General features: G+C 43.6%; 1 protein-coding gene across 1 annotated transcript in view; it reads right to left on the bottom strand.

The window, feature by feature from the left end:
• LOC124002189 (hedgehog-interacting protein-like) overlaps positions 1–22,720 on the bottom strand; it is a 56,872-nt gene that overhangs the window by 11,580 nt on the left and 22,572 nt on the right. The window contains exons 5-10 of the mRNA XM_046309529.1: positions 19,979–20,130; positions 15,579–15,752; positions 7,378–7,521; positions 6,961–7,082; positions 2,490–2,613; positions 1,531–1,667 (exon numbers count right to left, since the gene is read on the bottom strand). Of these exons, the coding sequence (XP_046165485.1) occupies positions 1,531–1,667; positions 2,490–2,613; positions 6,961–7,082; positions 7,378–7,521; positions 15,579–15,752; positions 19,979–20,130 (853 nt within the window). The remainder of the gene's footprint in view (positions 1–1,530; positions 1,668–2,489; positions 2,614–6,960; positions 7,083–7,377; positions 7,522–15,578; positions 15,753–19,978; positions 20,131–22,720) is intronic.

Raw genomic sequence — 22,720 nt, 5'->3', positions numbered from 1 at the left:
ATTATAAGTGAAATAATCTGTCTGTAAACAATTGTTGGAAAAATGACTTGTGTCATACACAAAGTAGATGTCCTAACCGACTTTCCAAAATTATAGTTTGTTAACAAGAAATTTGTGGAGTGGTTGAAAAACAAGTTTTAATGACTCCAACATAAGTGTATGCAAACTTCCAAATTCAACTGTATGTTTCTCATGCCAATAGACCCCTTAAAATGATATTGAAATTGAGAGAGAAACAGAGAGAAAATAAGAGAAGAGGCCCTGATCAGGGTCCCTGCAGCGCTGCACTTGCCATGGGACTTGGGAGGGAGTGAGTATCACGGGACAACTGAATACTCCTGACTGGAACCAGGCGAGTCATTTAATGAGCAGCAAGCCCACAACACGGCTCCATAAGAGGACAAATTGTAAACATGTGTCAATGGGGCCCTGTTGTGGGAAGCCAGCCCAGCTCAGCACAGGCCTCCACCATTCGCCTACCCCCGCCCCATTTACAAATCATGAACAAAAGCAAAAATCTTTAATTAACACCACGCCAAGATACTGGCAAGTCCCATGGTTAACCCTGTGTGCCCGTTGTATGCCAATATGGATAATTAGTTCTCTGCAAAACATGAGCTCACAGTGAGTCCTTTTGTCAAATGGGGATACAATGAATTGGGTTCAGTGGGTTTGTTGATGTAGCGAACCTGACCTCACCTAAGATGGTATGACTGGTAGGCTGGTAAACAATAACACAGACCAGAAACATTCATCACCAGGTGGCCAACTACATGTCATATCAGTAGGCTTTTGAGGCCTGGTGCTATCGTATGGAAATGACCATATAATCCTTCAGGAAGCAGGGAGACTTTAATATCCTCTTGCTGGAACGTGCCATGGAGGAAAGGTGACACGGAGGGCAGGGATGGAGGTATTAGTTCCCCTCACACAGCGTGTGTGACCTCTGTTGGTTTTCTGGTCCAATATCATGAATATCACTCGAATAACGGCTTGAATTTGAGACTCCGCGGACTTTTTCCCCCTCACTTCCTAATCTCGGAAACTCAATTGGAGCAGTCTTGTTTCTAAACCCAACCGAGTGGAAACATGTTGAACATTGACATGGCACTCCAGGGATGTACTATGTAAATACATGTACCATTGTTCCATATACAATGCCCCAATGACTCTGAACTAGAGTTTTCCACAGTTTTGACATCTGTCATTGGGTGTAAACACGGATTTCAGGATGGCTTGACACTCTGCAATCTATCTTCTGCATCCAGACTCTTTGTTGACAAAAGCTGTCACTCATAACATCAGCTCAGATGTAGAGAGACACCCAGAAACACACAGAAAGTGACATATAATAATGTGGCTATACGTGTAGGGGCCCGTCTTTAGACTAGAGAGAGTTGGGCTGATTCCAAATGGCACCCTATTCCCTATTTAGTGCGCTACTTTCATAGTGCTCTGGTCAAAAAGTACTGCACTATATTGGGAATAGGGTGCCATTTGGGAAACAACCTTTGTGCTGGTTCTACTGACCTAGTTGGTCCTCTCCGAAGCCCAGGATATGTCCCACCAGAGCGGAGCCACAGGAGCTGCTGGTCCCCAGACACAGAGCTTTCTCCTGCCACTGGTCCCCTGCCGCCGCTGAGCCCTTCTGGAGGATCCGCAGGTTCCTGAAACGCACACATATCCACACACACGCGCACACACAACAGCACAGCGCAACATCAGCACACTGTTACAGTAATGCTAGCATTAAGCACAGGTCAGGGGTCAGCAAAAATGGCACATTGTTTCCTTCTAGGTCACAGCACAACAGTCTTGTGTTTCAGTGCCTTAGTGTGCATGAAGTCTTTTGGTTTCCAAATAAACATGATGCCAAAATCCTCCTCGCCCTTTCACAACAACGTGCCCTTCAAAAACTGAAATGAGACTAAGTAGCTGCGAGTCATTTTTCCAAACACATTGCCATGATGTCTCAATAGTGTACTTCCTTCAGCGTCTTTATTTCCTTTGTTTATTCAAGAGGCGAGGTTTGACTTCAGCGAGAGAGGAAGATTAATTATCAACCAATGAGACGTGTGAACAACACGAGGCCGTAGTCAAACGGACCAACCAACCGGGGCAGGAAATCACGTCTCCATTTACAGTGAATGAGCGTGAGCAGTAGTAGTGTCAGTAATGTGATAGTAATGTTTTCCCCCCAACGTGGATGGAACACTGGGTTTATGTTGGCACGGTGACCATGGACAGAATCAGGGGATGGACGTCAATTGGCATAGTGTTTACCTCAGAGTTACGTTCACCATAGCAAAGTTGGGTTACTGAACACAGCTGTTTGTGTTTGTTCAATTCAAAGTCAATGAACACTAGAACCGTTCGAGAACGTTCCAAATGAGAAAACAATGTTTGACTCAAACTAGCTACACATTTAATCTAGATCATTTGACGATAAATAAAAACCCTGTTATAATATTTATAACTTATAAGCTTACCCGTTCTTGTCTCCGAACACATAGCTCCCGTAGAGCCTCCTGGACTGACAGCCTCTGTAGATGAACCCTCCCACAGGTGCTGCTCCTCCACTGGTCGCCAGGTCAAAGATGGATGCCTCGTTCTCTACAGAAACACACAGATACACAGGCCTCAGATCAGTATCATTAAGATGGACGCCTCATTCTCTACAGAAACACACAGATACACAGGCCTCAGATCAGTATCATTAAGATGGACGCCTCATTCTCTACAGAAACACACAGATACACAAGCCTCAGATCAGTATCATTAAGATGGATGCCTCGTTCTCTACATAAACACAGATACACAGAACTCAGATCAGTGTAATTACAGAGGCTGTGCCCCAAATGGCACCCTATTGTCTTTAAAGTGCACTATTCTTTTAACCAAGGCCATAGAGTTCTGGTCAAAAGTAGTGCCCTATACATATAGTGCACTATACACAGTATATATAGTGCCATATGACACTTGTAGATCTCTACAAGCTCCAAAAAACGAATTCAGAATTATTGTGGTATTTTAAGTCAATTTGTGTATCCCTCCAATATAGCATTTTCAAAAGTTATTATTTTCAGCCTAAGATAGCTGTGGTTTGACAGCTTGACCAAAATATGACTAGCTACATCTTAGATATTACACTCATATAATATGGGCGATGCAGGGATTTTCACTCTGTTTATTCCCTACACTCTTAGAAAAAAAAGTTCCAAAATGTTTCTGTGGCTGTTCCCTTAGGAGAACCCTTTTCGATTCAAGGTAGAACCCCATCTCCTATGAGGACAGCCGAAAAATAATTGTTGGTTCTAGATAGCTCCTTTTTTTTAAAGAGTGTACAATAGTATTCTCTGTGGTGGCGAACATAGCACCATTCCTTCACTCTGCACCTGGAGCTGCCATCGTCAGACCCTAGCCTAATGACTGTGACTACCTGAGACCTGGAGCTGCCATCGTCAGACCCTAGCCTAATGACTGTGACTCCCCGAGACCTGGAGCTGCCATCTTCAGACCCTAGCCTAATGACTGTGACTACCTGAGTCCTGGAGCTGCCATGGTCGGACCCTAGCCTAATGACTGTGACTCCCTGAGACCTGGAGCTGCCATCGTCAGACCCTAGCCTAATGACTGTGACTCCCTGAGACCTGGAGCTGCCATGGTCAGACCCTAGCCTAATGACTGAGAGACCTGGAGCTGCCATGGTCAGACCCTAGCCTAATGACTGTGACTCCCTGAGACCTGGAGCTGCCATCGTCAGACCCTAGCCTAATGACTGTGACTCCCTGAGACCTGGAGCTGCCATGGTCAGACCCTAGCCTAATGACTGTGACTCCCTGAGACCTGGAGCTGCCATCGTCAGACCCTAGCCTAATGACTGTGACTCCCTGAGACCTGGAGCTGCCATGGTCAGACCCTAGCCTAATGACTGTGACTCCCTGAGACCTGGAGCTGCCATGGTCAGACCATAATGACTGTGACTCCCTGAGACCTGGAGCTGCCATGGTCAGACCTGGAGCTAGCCTAATGACTGTGACTACCTGAGACCTGGAGCTGCCATGGTCAGACCCCTAGACCTAGCTGCCATGACTGACTGACCCTGAGACCTGGAGCTCCCTGAGACCTGGAGCTGCCATCGTCAGACCCTAGCCTAATGACTGTGACTCCCTGAGACCTGGAGCTGCCATCTAATGACTGTGACTCAGACCTGGAGCTATGGTCCCCTAAATGACTGTGACTCCCTGAGACCTGGAGCTGCCATGGTCAGACCCTAGCCTAATGACTGTGACTCCCTGAGACCTGGAGCTGCCATGGTCAGATCCTAGCCTAATGACTGTGACTCCCTGAGACCTGGAGCTGCCATCATCAGACCCTAGCCTAATGACTGTGACTCCCTGAGACCTGGAGCTGCCATGGTCAGACCCTAGCCTAATGACTGTGACTCCCTGAGACCTGGAGCTGCCATCGTCAGACCCTGGCCTGATGACTGTGACTCCCTGAGACCTGGAGCTGCCATCGTCAGACCCTAGCCTAATGACTGTGACTCCCTGAGACCTGGAGCTGCCATGGTCAGACCATAGCCTAATGACTGTGACTACCTGAGACCTGGAGCTGCCATGGTCAGACCCTAGCCTAATGACTGTGACTCCCTGAGACCTGGAGCTGCCATCGTCAGACCCTAGCCTAATGACTGTGACTCCCTGAGACCTGGAGCTGCCATCGTCAGACCCTAGCCTAATGACTGTGACTCCCTGAGACCTGGAGCTGCCATGGTCAAACCCTAGCCTAATGACTGTGACTCCCTGAGACCTGGAGCTGCCATGGTCAGATCCTAGCCTAATGACTGTGACTCCCTGAGACCTGGAGCTGCCATCATCAGACCCTAGCCTAATGACTGTGACTCCCTGAGACCTGGAGCTGCCATGGTCGGACCCTAGCCTAATGACTGTGACTACCTGAGACCTGGAGCTGCCATGGTCGGACCCTAGCCTAATGACTGTGACTATCTGAGACCTGGAGCTGCCATGGTCAAACCCTAGCCTAATGACTGTGACTACCTGAGACCTGGAGCTGCCATGGTCAAACCATAGCCTAATGACTGTGACTCCCTGAGACCTGGAGCTGCCATGGTCAAACCATAGCCTAATGACTGTGACTCCCTGAGACCTGGAGCTGCCATGGTCGGACCCTAATCTAATGACTGTGACTCCCTGAGACCTGGAGCTGCCATGGTCGGACCCTAGTCTAATGTCTGTGACTCCCTGAGACCTGGAGCTGCCATGGTCGGACCCTAATCTAATGACTGTGACTCCCTGAGACCTGGAGCTGCCATGGTCGGACCCTAGTCTAATGACTGTGACTCCCTGAGACCTGGAGCTGCCATGGTCAGACCCTAGCCTAATGACTGTGACTCCCTGAGACCTGGAGCTGCCATGGTCAGACCATAGCCTAATGACTGTGACTACCTGAGACCTGGAGCTGCCATGGTCGGACCCTAGTCTAATGACTGTGACTCCCTGAGACCTGGAGCTGCCATGGTCAGACCATAGCCTAATGACTGTGACTACCTGAGACCTGGAGCTGCCATGGTCAGACCCTAGTCTAATGACTGTGACTCCCTGAGACCTGGGTGTGATTTATGCCAACTCTAATGAGTCCTGTTTTCTCTGTTGGTGTAGGAAGAGAAAAGGATATCCATGTTTACTGCCATCTGTCACGAGTCCATTAGTATGTAGTGGAGGGTGGTTTCAATTACTGTGACTGAGGCCTTGCCTTGTTAAAAACAACTTTGCTAAACTGGATTAAATGTAATGTAGGGCTTTAACCGCCACGATACCTCCTCATTAACATTGAAACTGAACGTATTAAGTGATGGTTGTACTAAATAGCGCAGAAGGTTGATGATGGAGTTTTAGTGTATTTTTGGGACAACATGAAAATAAATCGTTATGTAGTCATTACATGGGAATAATGGACATTATGATATGAGGAGTTCTCGCCCCTATTAGGGTCTAATCAGATAGGTAATGAACTCCACCTCCATCATGGAAATAGTATAATCGGGGCCGGGGTCTGGGTTAATTTGGCCCAATCAGTGATCGTCCTGGGTGAGAGGTGGCCAATAGAATGGTTGGGAGCTTTAAACAAGGCTGAGGGGCTGGGAGGGAGGGGGTTAGGGGGGGTTGTTTTGCGGGTGGCTGAAATAGCACTCATTGTGTGGTTATTAGAACCAAACAAACAGCTCTACATAAGCACTCATTACTCCATTGTGTTAGAAAGAGTGTTCTGGTGTCAATTATGCTCTTTTGACGTGCACCAAGGAGAATATGAACCCCAGATCCTCATGGCTCTGTTTAGTGTGCTTTCAACTATACTAACCCATCATCAAGATATTCATCGTGGCTGACAACTATAAATCCTAGTCATGGACACAAACTCACATTCCCCTGGCAACGATATGCGAGGACAAATTGTTTGTGGATCACAATAACTTCTGATACTTTAAAAAATATTTTTTACTCAGATACACTGTGTACTGAACAAGTTGGAGGCTGACCAAATACCTCATTCTCACAACAGGAAAGAATCCAGTTGTGTTCCAAAAAAACAGACATCCTTTTTCTCGTGCAGAACACACAGTAAAATGAAAGGTTATCCAAAAAGGTCATTTGTGAGGAATTCCATCAGATTCTTCCACACTTTCCCAAGGTGAGAGAGGATATGAAATGAGACTGTAAGGCAGACAGAGCTATTTTCATAACAAGCAACATTAATATCCCATTGATGTATTCCAGACAGACTCCCAAAGGGCACTCTCAGGCTCCTAAAGGTCCCAAATGGCAGCCTGGCCACTATAAAGTGCACTCCTTAGTAGTAGTGCACCATATAGGGAATAGGGTGCCATTTGGGACACATCCTCAGTGTTGTTAAGGAAAACCATTAGAAGAAGTAACTCACCGTAGTCTTTCCCCTTAGTGATCGCCAGTATTCTCCCTGCAGACGCGTTCCTACCGCTGGCGTCCGTGCACAGGATCAAGAGACTCCCGTTGCTATCCGTATGATGCCGGTCCACGGCACACCTGGGGAAAGACAGGAATGATAAGTGGGAAAAACATTGGAACGCCATGACACTGTCCATCTGCGATGATGCGCCTGAGTATCACCTTGGGGTGGTTGTGCCACATGATAAAACAGTGGCATGCAACGGGGGTACTGTAAATCAATAGCTGCATATCTCACACACCCAGCTACAACTCAGTAAGATTGATGAACACGTTCTAATGAAACTCATAGCCTAGTACAGTCAATCCATGATCAACCTTTTACCATGTGAAGACACAGAACACAGGTATGGCCATGGAGCATTTCACTCACCTGCCTGGGTCATGGAGTCCGTGGGCAAATATTTCTGGTGGCTGGTTGGTGCTGTTGAAGTAGGGGTTGTTCCTGGGTATGGAGTAGGGAGCCGTGCAGCAGTCTGTGTCCACATCCACCCTCAACACAGACCCTGTGAAATCACTGCAGACAGCACACACAAGAAAGGACAACTGGTTAGTTGGGAGGAAAGTGTTGGAAGTAGAAAAACTGTAGCTACTGTCTTGGTTTACTGCTGCCATATTGCTTCATCTTGCCAAATGTTAGAATAATTACTGTCCTTTAAGTTTTTGGGAAATGGCCTACAGTGGCCTAAAAAATACCAGCAGAAAGATGTCCATAGAAAGACTCCCATAGACAGATACCCATAGAAAGATGTCCATAGAAAGACTCCCATAGACAGATACCCATAGAAAGATGTCCATAGAAAGACTCCCATAGACAGATACTCATAGAAAGATGTCCATAGAAAGACTCCCATAGAGAGATACCCATAGAAAGATGTCTATAGAAAGACTCCCATAGACAGATACCCATAGAAATATGTCCATAGAAAGACTCCCATAGACAGATACCCATAGAAAGATGTCCATAGAAAGACTCACATAGACAGATACCCATAGAAAGATGTCCATAGAAAGACGCCCATAGACAGATACCCATAGAAAGATGTCCATAGAAAGACTCCCATAGACAGATACCCATAGAAAGATGTCCATAGAAAGACTCCCATAGACAGATACCCATAGAAAGATGTCCATAGAAAGACTCCCATAGACAGATAACTATAGAAAGATGGCCATAGAAAGACTCCCATAGACAGATACCCATAGAAAGATGGCCATAGAAAGATGCCCATAGAAAGAAGGCCATAGAAAGATACCCATAGAAAGATGGCCATTGAAAGATACCCATAAAAAGATTACCATAGAAAGATACCCATAGAAATATGAGAATAGAAAGATGGCCATAGAAAGATACCCATAGAAAGATGGCCATTGAAAGATACCCATAGAAAGATGGCCATAGAAAGATGTGAATAGAAAGATGGCCATAGAAAGATGGCCATAGAAAGATGTGAATAGAAAGATGGCCATAGAAAGATGTGAATAGAAAGATGGCCATAGAAAGATGGCCATAGAAAGATGTGAATAGAAAGATGGCCATAGAAAGATGTGAATAGAAAGATGGCCATAGAAAGATGTGAATAGAAAGATGGCCATAGAAAGATGGCCATAGAAAGATGGCCATAGAAAGATGTGAATAGAAAGATGGCCATAGAAAGATGGCCATAGAAAGATGTGAATAGAAAGATGGCCATAGAAAGATGGCCATAGAAAGATGTGAATAGAAAGATGGCCATAGAAGATGTGAATAGAAAGATGGCCATAGAAAGATGTGAATAGAAAGATGGCCATAGAAAGATGGCCATAGAAAGATGGCCATAGAAAGATGTGAATAGAAAGATGGCCATAGAAAGATGGCCATAGAAAGATGTGAATAGAAAGATGGCCATAGAAAGATGTGAATAGAAAGATGGCCATAGAAAGATGTGAATAGAAAGATGGCCATAGAAAGATGTGAATAGAAAGATGGCCATAGAAAGATGTGAATAGAAAGATGGCCATAGAAAGATGGCCATAGAAAGATGGCCATAGAAAGATGTGAATAGAAAGATGGCCATAGAAAGATGGCCATAGAAAGATGTGAATAGAAAGATGGCCATAGAAGATGTGAATAGAAAGATGGCCATAGAAAGATGTGAATAGAAAGATGGCCATAGAAAGATGGCCATAGAAAGATGGCCATAGAAAGATGTGAATAGAAAGATGTGAATAGAAAGATGGCCATAGAAAGATGGCCATAGAAAGATGTGAATAGAAAGATGGCCATAGAAAGATGGCCATAGAAAGATGTGAATAGAAAGATGGCCATAGAAAGATGTGAATAGAAAGATGGCCATAGAAAGATGTGAATAGAAAGATGGCCATAGAAAGATGTGAATAGAAAGATGGCCATAGAAAGATGTGAATAGAAAGATGGCCATAGAAAGATGTGAATAGAAAGATGGCCATAGAAAGATGGCCATAGAAAGATGTGAATAGAAAGATGGCCATAGAAAGATGTGAATAGAAAGATGGCCATAGAAAGATGTGAATAGAAAGATGGCCATAGAAAGATGTGAATAGAAAGATGGCCATAGAAAGATGTGAATAGAAAGATGGCCATAGAAAGATACCCATATTTATTTATTATTATTTTTTTTCACCTTTATTTAACCAGGTAGGCAAGTTGAGAACAAGTTCTCATTTACAATTGCGACCTGGCCAAGATAAAGCAAAGCAGTTCGACAGATACAACGACACAGAGTTACACATGGAGTAAAACAAACATACAGTCAATAATACAGTATAAACAAGTCTATATACAATGTGAGCAAATGAGGTGAGAAGGGAGGTAAAGGCAAAAAAGGCCATGGTGGCAGAGTAAATACAATATAGCAAGTAAAACACTGGAAATGTAGTTTTGCAATGGAAGAATGTGCAAAGTAGACATAAAAATAATGGGGTGCAAAGGAGCAAAATAAATTAATTAATTAAATACAGTTGGGAAAGAGGTAGTTGTTTGGGCTAAATTATAGGTGGGCTATGTACAGGTGCAGTAATCTGTAAGATGCTCCGACAGTTGGTGCTTAAAGCTAGTGAGGGAGATAAGTGTTTCCAGTTTCAGAGATTTTTGCAGTTCGTTCCAATCACTGGCAGCAGAGAACTGGAAGGAGAGGCGGCCAAAGAAAGAGTTGGTTTTGGGGGTGACCAGAGAGATATACCTGCTGGAGCGTGTGCTACAGGTGGGAGATGCTATGGTGACCAGCGAGCTGAGATAAGGGGGGACTTTACCTAGCAGGGTCTTGTAGATGACATGGAGCCAGTGGGTTTGGCGACGAGTATGAAGCGAGGGCCAGCCAACGAGAGCGTACAGGTCGCAATGGTGGGTAGTATATGGGGCTTTGGTGACAAAACGGATTGCACTGTGATAGACTGCATCCAATTTGTTGAGTAGGGTATTGGAGGCTATTTTGTAAATGACATCGCCAAAGTCGAGGATTGGTAGGATGGTCAGTTTTACAAGGGTATGTTTGGCAGCATGAGTGAAGCATGCTTTGTTGCGAAATAGGAAGCCAATTCTAGATTTAACTTTGGATTGGAGATGTTTGATATGGGTCTGGAATGAGAGTTTACAGTCTAACCAGACACCTAAGTATTTGTAGTTGTCCACGTATTCTAAGTCAGAGCCGTCCAGAGTAGTGATGTTGGACAGGCGGGTAGGTGCAGGTAGCGATCGGTTGAAGAGCATGGATTTAGTTTTACTTGTATTTAAGAGCAATTGGAGGCCACGGAAGGAGAGTTGTATGGCATTGAAGCTTGCCTGGAGGGTTGTTAACACAGTGTCCAAAGAAGGGCCGGAAGTATACAGAATGGTGTCGTCTGCGTAGAGGTGGATCAGGGACTCACCAGCAGCAAGAGCGACCTCATTGATGTATACAGAGAAGAGAGTCGGTCCAAGGATTGAACCCTGTGGCACCCCCATAGAGACTGCCAGAGGTTCAGACAGCAGACCCTCCGATTTGACACACTGAACTCTATCAGAGAAGTAGTTGGTGAACCAGGCGAGGCAATCATTTGAGAAACCAAGGCTGTCGAGTCTGCCGATGAGGATGTGGTGGTTGACAGAATTGAAAGCCTTGGCCAGATCAATGAATACGGCTGCACAGTAATGTTTCTTATCGATGGCGGTTAAGATATCGTTTAGGACCTTGAGCGTGGCTGAGGTGCACCCATGACCAGCTCTGAAACCAGATTGCACAGCAGAGAAGGTATGGTTAGATTCAAAATGGTCGGTAATCTGTTTGTTGACTTGGCTTTCGAAGACCTTAGAAAGGCATGGTAGGATAGATATAGGTCTGTAGCAGTTTGGGTCAAGAGTGTCCCCCCCTTTAAAGAGGGGGATGACCGCAGCTGCTTTCCAATCTTTGGAAATCTCAGACGACACGAGAGGTTGAACAGGCTAGTAATAGGGGTGGCAACAATTTTGGCAGATAATTTTAGAAAGAAAGGGTCCAGATTGTCTAGCCCGGCTGATTTGTAGGGGTCCAGATTTTTCAGCTCTTTCAGAACATCAGCAGAATGGATTTGGGAGAAGGAAAAATGGGGAAGGCTTGGGCGAGTTGCTGTTGGGGGTGCAGTGCTGTTGACCGGGGTAGGAGTAGCCAGGTGGAAATCATGGCCAGCCGTAGAAAAATGCTTATTGAAATTCTCAATTATGGTGGATTTATCAGTGGTGACAGTGTTTCCTATCTTCAGTGCAGTGGGCAGCTGGGAGGAGGTGTTCTTATTCTCCATGGACTTTACAGTGTCCCAGAACTTTTTTGAGTTAGTGTTGCAGGAAGCAAATTTCTGCTTGAAAAAGCTAGCCTTGGCTTTTCTAACTGCCTGTGTATAACGGTTTCTAGCTTCCCTGAATAGCTGCATATCACGGGGGCTGTTCGATGCTAATGCAGAACGCCATAGGATGTTTTTGTGTTGGTTAAGGGCAGTCAGGTCTGGGGAGAACCAAGGGCTATATCTGTTCCTGGTTCTAAATTTCTTGAATGGTGCATGTTTATTTAAGATGGTTAGGAAGGCATTTTTAAAAAATATCCAGGCATCCTCTACTGACGGGATGATATCAATATCCTTCCAGGATACCCCGGCCAGGTCGATTAGAAAGGCCTGCTCGCTGAAGTGTATTTAGAGGGGAAGTTGGTTAGGATGATATCTATGAGGGTGCCCGTGTTTAAGGCTTTGGGGGGGTACCTGGTAGGTTCATTGATAATTTGAGTGAGATTGAGGGCATCAAGTTTAGATTGTAGGATGGCTGGGGTGTTGAGCATGTTCCAGTTTAGGTCGCCTAGCAGCACGAGCTCTGAAGATAGATGGGGGGCAATCAGTTCACATGTGGTGTCCAGAGCACAGCTGGGGGCAGAGGGTGGTCTATAGCAGGCGGCAACGGTGAGAGACTTGTTTTTAGAGAGGTGGATTTTTAGAAGTAGAAGTTCAAATTGTTTGGGTACAGACCTGGATAGTAGGACAGAACTCTGCAGGCTATCTTTGCAGTAGATTGCAACACCGCCCCCTTTGGCAGTTCTATCTTGTCTGAAAATGTTGTAATTTGGAATTAAAATTTCAGAATTTTTGGTGGTCTTCCTAAGCCAGGATTCAGACACAGCTAGAACATCCGGGTTGGCAGAGTGTGCTTAAGCAGTGAATAGAACAAACTTAGGGAGGAGGCTTCTAATGTTAACATGCATGAAACCAAGGCTATTACGGTTACAGAAATCATCAAAAGAGAGCGCCTGGGGAATAGGAGTGGAGCTAGGCATTGCAGGGCCTGGATTCACCTCTACATCGCCAGAGGAACATAGGAGGAGAAGAATAAGGGTATGGCTAAAAGCAATAAGAATTGGTCATCTATAACGTCTGGAACAGAGAGTAAAAGGAGGTTTCTGGGGGCGATAAAATAGCATCAAGGTATAATGTACAGACAAAGGTATGGTAGGATGTGAATACAGTGGAGGTAAACCTAGGTATTGAGTGATGAAGAGAGAGATATTGTCTCTAGAAACATCATTGAAACCAGGAGATGTCATTGCATGTGTGGGTGGTGGAACTAATAAATTGGATAATGTATAGTGAGCAGGACTAGAGGCTCTACAGTGAAATAAGCCAATAAACACTAACCAGAACAGCAATGGACAAGACATATTGACATTAAGGAGAGGCATCCTTAGTCGAGTGATCAAAAGAGTCCAGAGAGTGGAGTGGTTGGTTTCGGGGTCAAGGCGATTTAGACAGCTAGCCAGGACATCGGTAGCAAGCTAGCATAGGAAGGGGGTCTGTTGTTAGCCACCTCTTGCGTTCCGTCAGTAGATTAGTGGGGTTCCGTGTGGTAGAGGGAATTAGTCCAAATCACACAACAACAAAAATAAAATAAAAACAATAGATATAGATTATAGAGGCCCAAGAATAAACATAATAATAATAATAATAAAAATAAATAAATTGTCCGATTGTCTATTCTGAGAGCTGCCGGTAAGACAGCTAACGGTTAGCAGGCCGCAGATGGGCGTTCAGGTAACGTCGAGACGGAGGAGCCAGCAAGATCTCCTTCGGGTAGACAACGTCGGCAGTCCAGTTGTGAAGGCCCGGTGGGGCTCCGCGTAGGCAGTAAAACGGGTCCGGATAGGTGACTGCAGCCCAGGAGTGATTGACGGAGCTCAGGAGTGATTTACGGAGCTGGCTAGCTCCGGAGTAATTGATGTTTGCTCCGGAATCGACGAGAGCAGATAGACACACGGATAGCAGCTGGCTAGCTGTGAGATCTGGGAATGAATGTCCAGAGAGCAGTTGAAATCGCCGTACGAAACTGGCGATAGATTTTCAAGCTAAAGGATAGCTGATGACCACAAACCGTGGTTAGCTGAATACTAACGATTTGCCAGTAAAGAAGCTAACTAGCTTCTGATTAGCTTCTAGCTAGCTCCTGGCTCGCTTCTGGCTAGCTTCTTGGAGTTTCTGGCTAGCTTCTGGCTAGCTTCTTGGAGTTTCTGGCTAGCATCTGGCTAGCTTCTGGCTAGCTTCTTGGAGGATTGCAGATTTGAGGTAAATAATACTTATTTATAAATATAAATTGGTGAGGCGTGTTGCAGGAGAGTGTTTTGAAGATGAGTTGATGGAAAATAAAAAAATGTATGTGAAAAAAAGTTGTAAATATATATATATACAGGACACGACAAGACGAGGACAAAAGACGTCTGAACTGCTATGCCATCTCGGGAACAAAGATGGCCATAGAAAGATGGCCATAGAAAGATACCCATAGAAAGATGGCTATAGAAAGATACCCATAGAAAGATGGCCATAGAAAGATGTGAATAGAAAGATGGCCATAGAAAGATGTGAATAGAAAGATGGCCATAGAAAGATGTGAATAGAAAGATGTGAATAGAAAGATGGCCATAGAAAGATGGCTATAGAAAGATACCCATAGAAAGATGGCCATAGAAAGATGTGAATAGAAAGATGTGAATAGAAAGATGGCCATAGAAAGATGTGAATAGAAATATGGCCATAGAAAGATGTGAATAGAAAGATGGCCATAGAAAGATACCCATATAAAGATGGCTATAGAAAGATACCCATATAAAGATGGCCATAGAATGATACCCATATAAAGATGGCTATAGAAAGATACCCATATAAAGATGGCCATAGAAAGATACCCATATAAAGATGGCCATAGAAAGATGTGAATAGAAAGATGGCCATAGAAAGATACCCATAGAAAGATGGCCATAGAAAGATGTGAATAGAAAGATTACCATAGAAAGATGTGAATAGAAAGATGGCCATAGAAAGATGGCCATAGAAAGATAACCATAGAAAGATGGCCATAGAAAGATGTGAATAGAAAGATGGCCATAGAAAGATGTGAATAGAAAGATGTGAATAGAAAGATGGCCATAGAAAGATGGCCATAGAAAGATACCCATAGAAAGATGGCCATAGAAAGATGCCCATAGAAAGAAGGCCATAGAAAGATACACATAGAAAGATGGCTATAGAAAGATGGCCATAGAAAGATGGCTATAGAAAGATGGCCATAGAAAGATACCCATAGAAAGATGGCTATAGAAAGATGGCCATAGAAAGATGGCTATAGAAAGATGCCCATAGAAATAAGGCCATAGAAAGATACCCATAGAAAGATGGCCATTGAAAGATACCCCAAAAAAGATTGCCATAGAAAGATACCCATAGAAAGATGAGAATAGACAGATACCCATAGAAAGATGTCCATAGAAAGATAGCCATAGAAACATGGCCATAGAAAGATGCCCATAGAAAGAAGGCCATAGAAAGATACCCATAGAAAGATGAGAATAGAAAGATGCCCATAGAAAGATTCCCGTAGAAAGATTCCCATAGAAAGATACCCAAAGAAAGATGGCCATAGAAAGATACCCATAGAAAGATGGCCATAGAAAGATACCCATAGAAGAAATACACATGCTAAAGATTCTGACAGAATGATCCCCACAGACTAATCCCCAAATAGCCTACATATTGCCCTTGACCTTTGATCCCCTGACCCCTGGGTCTCACCTAAGGCCGTCCATCTCCTCCATGTCGTCCAGGGTGATCATGCCATCTCCCAGGACGATGTGCAGCAGGCCGTCAGGGCCAAACAGCAGCTGTCCTCCCAGGTGCTTCCTGTGCAGCTCTGCCACTTCTATCAGCATCCGCATGGTCCTACTGTCCACCACGTTTGGGTTTTTCCTGATCAACAAAATTAAATTGAAAAGTGTTCGATCAAATGCATTGTTTCTCATATCTTCATACCTCCCCACCATTAGGTTATGGGATCTTTTTCTCTGTTTAGTTTCTGTAGCTTGACAGAACTGTGTGCTTTCGTTTTTTGACTTTGTTATTTTGTTTGGTGTCATCAAAAAAGATACGATGTACGCCTACCACGCTGCGCCTTGGTCTCCTTCTACCAACGAGAGCTGTTACACCTAGAGTGTATTGTTTCATATCTCTATGAGAGGAACCTATGTATTGTTTTATATCTCTATGAGAGGAACATAGAGTGTATTGTTTTATATCTCTATGAGAGGAACCTATAGTGTATTGTTTCATATCTCTATGAGAGGAACCTAGAGGGTATTGTTTTATATCTCTATGAGGAACCTAGAGTGTATTGTTTCATATCTCTATGAGAGGAACCTATAGTGTATTGTTTCATATCTCTATGAGAGGAACCTAGGGGGTATTGTTTTATATCTCTATGAGGAACCTAGAGTGTATTTTTTCATATCTCTATGAGGAACCTAGAGTGTAGTGTTTCATCTCTATGAGGAACCTAGAGTGTATTGTTTTATATATCTATGAGAGGAATCTAGAGTGTATTGTTTCATATCTCTATGAGAGGAACCTAGAGTGTATTGTTTTATATCTCTATGAGGAACCTAGAGTGTATTGTTTCATATCTCTATGAGAGGAACCTATAGAGAGGAACCTGTATTGTTTTATATCTCATATCTCTATGAGAGGAACCTAGAGTGTATTGTTTTATATCTCTATGAGGAACCTAGAGTGTATTGTTTCATATCTAGAGTGTATTGTTAGAGAGGAACCAGAGTGTTTTAGAGGAACCTAGAGTGTATTGTTTCATATCTCTATGAGGAACCTAGAGAACCTATGAGAGGAACCAGTGTATTGTTTTATATCTCTATGAGGAACCTAGAGTGTATTGTTTCATATCTCTATGAGGAACCTAGAGTGTATTGTTTTATATCTCTATGAGAGGAACCAGAGTGTATTGTTTTATATCTCTATGAGGAACCTAGAGTGTATTGTTTATATATCTATGAGAGGAACCTAGAGTGTATTGTTTTATATCTCTAGAGGAACCTAGAGTGTATTGTTTCATATCTCTATGAGGAACCTAGAGTGTATTGTTTTATATCTCTATGAGAGGAACCAGAGTGTATTGTTTTATATCTCTATGAGGAACCTAGAGTGTATTGATTTATATATCTATGAGAGGAACCTAGAGTGTATTGTTTTATATATCTATGAGAGGAACCTAGAGTGTATTGTTTCATATCTCTATGAGAGGAACCTAGGGGGTATTGTTTTATATCTCTATGAGGAACCTAGAGTGTATTGTTTCATATCTCTATGAGGAACCTAGAGTGTATTGTTTTATATCTCTATGAGAGGAACCTAGAGTGTATTGTTTTATATATCTATGAGGAACCTAGAGTGTAGTGTTTCATCTCTATGAGGAACCTAGAGTGTATTGTTTTATATCTCTATGAGGAACCTAGAGTGTATTGTTTTATATATCTATGAGAGGAATCTAGAGTGTATTGTTTCATATCTCTATGAGAGGAACCTAGAGTGTATTGTTTTATATCTCTATGAGGAACCTAGAGTGTATTGTTTCATATCTCTATGAGAGGAACCTAGAGTGTATTGTTTTATATCTCTATGAGGAACCTAGAGTGTATTGTTTCATATCTCTATGAGGAACCTAGAGTGTATTGTTTCATATCTCTATGAGGAACCTAGAGTGTATTGTTTCATATCTCTATGAGGAACCTAGAGTGTATTGTTTCATATCTCTATGAGGAACCTAGAGTGTATTGTTTCATATCTCTATGAGGAACCTAGAGTGTATTGTTTCATATCTCTATGAGGAACCTAGAGTGTATTGTTTCATATCTCTATGAGGAACCTAGAGTGTATTGTTTTATATCTCTATGAGGAACCTAGAGTGTATTGTTTTATATCTCTATGAGGAACCTAGAGTGTATTGTTTCATATCTCTATGAGGAACCTAGAGTGTATTGTTTTATATCTCTATGAGAGGAACCAGAGTGTATTGTTTTATATCTCTATGAGGAACCTAGAGTGTATTGTTTTATATATCTATGAGAGGAACCTAGAGTGTATTGTTTTATATCTCTATGAGAGGAACCTAGAGTGTATTGTTTTATATATCTATGAGAGGAACCTAGAGTGTATTGTTTTATATCTCTATGAGAGGAACCTAGAGTGTATTGTTTTATATATCTATGAGAGGAACCTAGAGTGTATTGTTTTATATCTCTATGAGAGGAACCTAGAGTGTATTGTTTTATATATCTATGAGAGGAACCTAGAGGCGATTGTTTTATATCTCTATGAGAGGAACCTAGAGTGTATTGTCAGAGGCTGGCGTGACGCTTCAATACATTCCATACCAAGGGTGGACAGTCTTAGGGGTCATAGTGTGTGCATGCTTTTTCTCCAACCAAGCCCTAACACACCCCTGCATTAACCAAAATGAGCCCTAAACATATGTTGACACTATTGGGGCCTACTACACATATTGAGAGAAAAGGTAAAGAGCGTTTGAGACGTATATTTAACGGGTGTCCTGATTAAACGGAGAGGTGCTCATGTAATGCCTGGATGGAAAAAGAGCAATTATGTACGTGAGTAAGATGATACCACTGCAGGAGAAAATTCTGACATGTAAAAACAAGCGAACTCACCGACAACACGCCAACGAGAAGAGTGTTTAATGAGCTTGTTGTCTGGAGACATTGGGTTTTAGATTTGACGCTTCATTAAAGCTCAGAGTTAGGACATTATTACGATGTTGGGGTGAATCTCAACTCAAAGCTGTAACTCAAACCCATAAAGTGATGACTTTCCAAATCCAGAGAAAAGATTTGGCTTCATATTAACAGCCACAAAATGTTTAATGATGTGTTATTTTGGGCAGGGTATTTAGACAGAGAGGTTCTTATTATTTTCCTTCAGGGTCATTGCTCTGCCAGGAAGAGATGGACTATTTCACACTGAGTGACATACACATACCAACGCCATGGCTCCTCCTCAGAACGCCAGCACCTCCAATATTATAACAGTTTGAAAAATGAAGTCTTTAAACCGAGCCATACAACAGTGATTATAATAATAAAAACATAATACTTTAACTAGTATAGTTACGAGAAGTTTGTTTGGTTAATCACGGCTTGTTGTGCAACGGAGCTCTGGTATATCACCAGCAGAGCCACAAACATCTACAGTTGTCTTTAGCGGCGTTGTAGAATTATACACCGCTATTACAGTTTTCAATGAAAGCAAAAGCTGTCGCCGTCAGAAGACACGTTTCACTGGGCAGGACTTGACTTGGCAGCGAGCCGGCACGGGCTGCATTCAAAACTCACTAGAAAGTAAACATCTCCTGTTCATCAACTGTACTTTATACTAGTGATGGGGAAAAATAGTTATGTTACATATCGGGATATTATTTTTGACAATGTATCGTATTGTTTTGACAGTATCACAATGTTATTTGTGTGCTAGTTGGCTGTACCTGCTCCAAAATTCCAGGATTTTCCCCTCATAGCTTGTTCTCCATCTTCTTTTTAAATGGGGAGCCAAGATGTTTTCAGCACTTTTATTTTCCTGACTGATCAAGACTCGTGTTCTCATGGCTCTCTCTCTCGTCTCTCTGCAGCAGGCAGACATATTGTGAGCAATATGTTTGAAACTTCGAATAACATTGCAATGAAATTACAGTGCGAATCGCAATACATAAAGAATCGTGAGAATCGCAATAAATATCAGTATCATGATAATATCGTATCGTGACATCCCTGGAAATTCCCAGCCCTACTTTATACCTGCACACATTTATCTCGGGAATATCGACACTGAAATCCATCTTATTTAGGCTTTGCTTGTTTCTGCATCGTCATTGGTTGAACCATGTGTGGTCAATGAATGTATCTAGGGGGTGGTTTGGTTTGGTTTCTCCCATTTTACCTGGAGACGGTGCCCACAGGACATAGATGTCAATTCAACATTTATTCAACTTTGGTTCAATGTAATTTCACAGATTTTACCTGGAGATGGTGTACTCGACCACACGCAGGATGTTTCTGTACTATCAGTGGTTGAACCGTAAATGGTAAATGTTTGGCATGAGTTTCTCCACTAGTTACCTGGAGACGGTGTACTCGACCACGCGCAGAATGTGGTCGTGCGGTCCGATGGCCCAGCGCTCCTGGTTGGTGGTGTAGGAGACGTACAGCTTGCCGTTCTTCTTGTAATTGGGGTGGAATGTGAGACCTAGCAGACCCCTTTCATCTCCTGCCTGCAGTCAGAGGACAAATACAAAGGGACCAACAAGTTAATTATGTCCCTACTTTTTCTTTCTTTCTTTCTTTCTTTTCTTTCTTTCTTTCTTTCTTTCTTTCTTTCTTTCTTTCTTTCTTTCTTTCTGCTGCTTGTGCTGTAGTAACTAAAGTCAAAGCCAACCTATAAACCACAGCCAATCACCCTTCACATTGTCAATTTCTCTCTACTTTTCTCACTATATTTCCTTCTCTCTCGTCTCCTTCCATCTTGGTCTCTGTAGATACCCAGTGCCCACCCCTCCCAACCGAGTCCCCCTCTTCTGTCCTCCCCACATACCGTACCTCCACTACCGCCCTCATTGACTACTGCATTACAAACCATTATAAAACATTTGACTCCAGCCAGTGCTCCCCCTCGATCCACCTCCAGCCCACCCCACCCCAGCCCAGCCCTCTCTCTCTCTCCAGCTTGTCCTCGGGGCCCCTGCGACGCCCAGGCCATCCCGGCGGCCTCCATTGTCCGGTGATTTGTGTGTGTAATCTTTGGGGGATATCCGTGAATGCTATGCTGAGTGGCTGAAAGAATTTATTAGCTCACTCGTAGTTCATAGAGAACACAAAAGTGCAGAGTCCTTCAGCCCCCCACCTCCCCCGCACCATGCAACATTTGAGGACAGAGATGGAGGGGGGAAGAGAAAGGGGGGAAGGAGGTGGATGGAGGGGGGAAGAGAAAGAGAACCTAAACAAGGACAGGGCTGCCAGCACCCAGTGTCTTGGCAACATGTTTAGAAACCATCTAAATTGCTTGTGTAATACGTAAACCTTTGTCTCACCCCGGAGGCAGCTACATCAGTCACAACTCTGGTGGTCCTCCCATCATAGTTAGCTGTAATAAGCAGCTATAGCATTTCAGTCCCTAGGCAATGCAATCAGGCCTTTGTATTTCTCTCTCTCCCTCTCTTAACAAAAGAATGAACAGAATGCCAGGCTTAGGTGTTAACGATGTTTAAAACGTGCCCCCTTACATTTTTGGCCATATGTTGTTGTCCCCCCCTCCTCTCCAAAACAGCTCAAGCCCCATTCCTCCCTCAATAACAGAAGCATTGATGCTGGCTGGCGTGGATGCAAATAATTCGATCTCAAAACCCCCTAGAATGGCTACCTCACTGAAGGAGGCAAACCAGCATCAACATCAGCCAGAATCAATGCCGATCTGCCTGCGTCAACCTCTTGGAATTCCCTCTCAAAATATTTAAAAAGGAATTTAGGCAAAGAGAGCGAGGAGGTCTGGCCTTTGTGTTAGGCCTACAGTGTGGAGGCATTAGCAGAGGTGTAGTCCCGGGTCACAGGCCAAGCAACACAGATCATGAATTGGTTAAAGTGTACTGGATCCCCCAGAAACTGTTTGGACGGCGAAGGGCAGAACCCAGTCAAACATTCCAATGGAATGTGATGTCCATGTCGTCAGCCCTGTTCAGTACGAGCTAGGCCTACAGTGATCAGACACCGGGGTCCATTCAATACCACAGTTAAGATTTTAAAAATGCGAACGTTGACGAATTAATAAGAGTTCCTCTCGACGAGAATTTATGAGAACTACTCAATGTAAATTCCGGTGTTGCTCAAAATAACAGGATTTATGTGGGGTTGGTAGTGAGTCCAATAAACTGCACATTGACAGTAATGAGCGGGACATGATTCTAGTTTACCACAGACAACCATTCCCGTCCCTCACCTTAAAATGATTGACCCATATGTCAGATTTGGGATGCAGTGACCCCCATAAACACTGGGAAGGAGCGGGTCAACACAAGAATTCCAAAAGGAAGGAGCCGTTTGATCTTCAGCTAAAAGGCCAGTAAAACACAGAGGCGGTAAATGGGCTGAAATATTAGCTCTCTCACTAATGACCGCTCGTCATAACCAGAAGGCATACGGACGGCGGCAGCGCTAACACCAGGTCATAAGAGACAAACACTTGGAAACTAGGTCTGAGTTCCAAATGGCACCCTATTCCCTACATAGCGCACTACTTTTGGCCCAAGCCCGATAGGGAATAGGACGCCATTTGGGACACAAACCCAATTCAATCTTAACTCCTGATTAGGAGAAGAGAAAAAATACCTTGGCAGACGGATCGCTATCAAATTACTGCCAAAGCTACAGCAGACATACTGTTGACAACGTAAGTAGGCAGCTCTGCTCCAAGTGATAGACAAAAGAGCTCATTTGAAGTGTTCGTGTGTTGAGTATTAGTTCCAGTTAAAATATAAACAAAGTAAGGTTTCACTATCTCCCAGCTCTACTGTGCGGAGTTATTTAGAGGAGAGGTACTGGGTGTACTGAAGTGGAGGCTGGTGGGAGGAGCTATAGGAGGACGTGCTCATTGTAATGGCTGGAATGGAATCAATGGAACGGAGTCAAACGGGGTTTCTATATGTTTGATCTGTTTGATACTTTGATACTGTTCCATTAATTCCATTCCAGCCAGTACAATGAGCCCATCCTACTATAGCTCCTCCCACTAGCCTCCTACAGGTCCTCTGACCACCCCCTTTTCTGGTCATGGGAGAACAAAGCATAGTAGCAGGGGGGACAATGGCCATC

Source organism: Oncorhynchus gorbuscha, linkage group LG17, assembly GCF_021184085.1.
Source record: "Oncorhynchus gorbuscha isolate QuinsamMale2020 ecotype Even-year linkage group LG17, OgorEven_v1.0, whole genome shotgun sequence".
NCBI lineage: Eukaryota > Metazoa > Chordata > Actinopteri > Salmoniformes > Salmonidae > Oncorhynchus > Oncorhynchus gorbuscha.
Note: the sequence above shows the minus strand (reverse complement) of the source record. Positions and strands in the feature narration are given on the sequence as shown.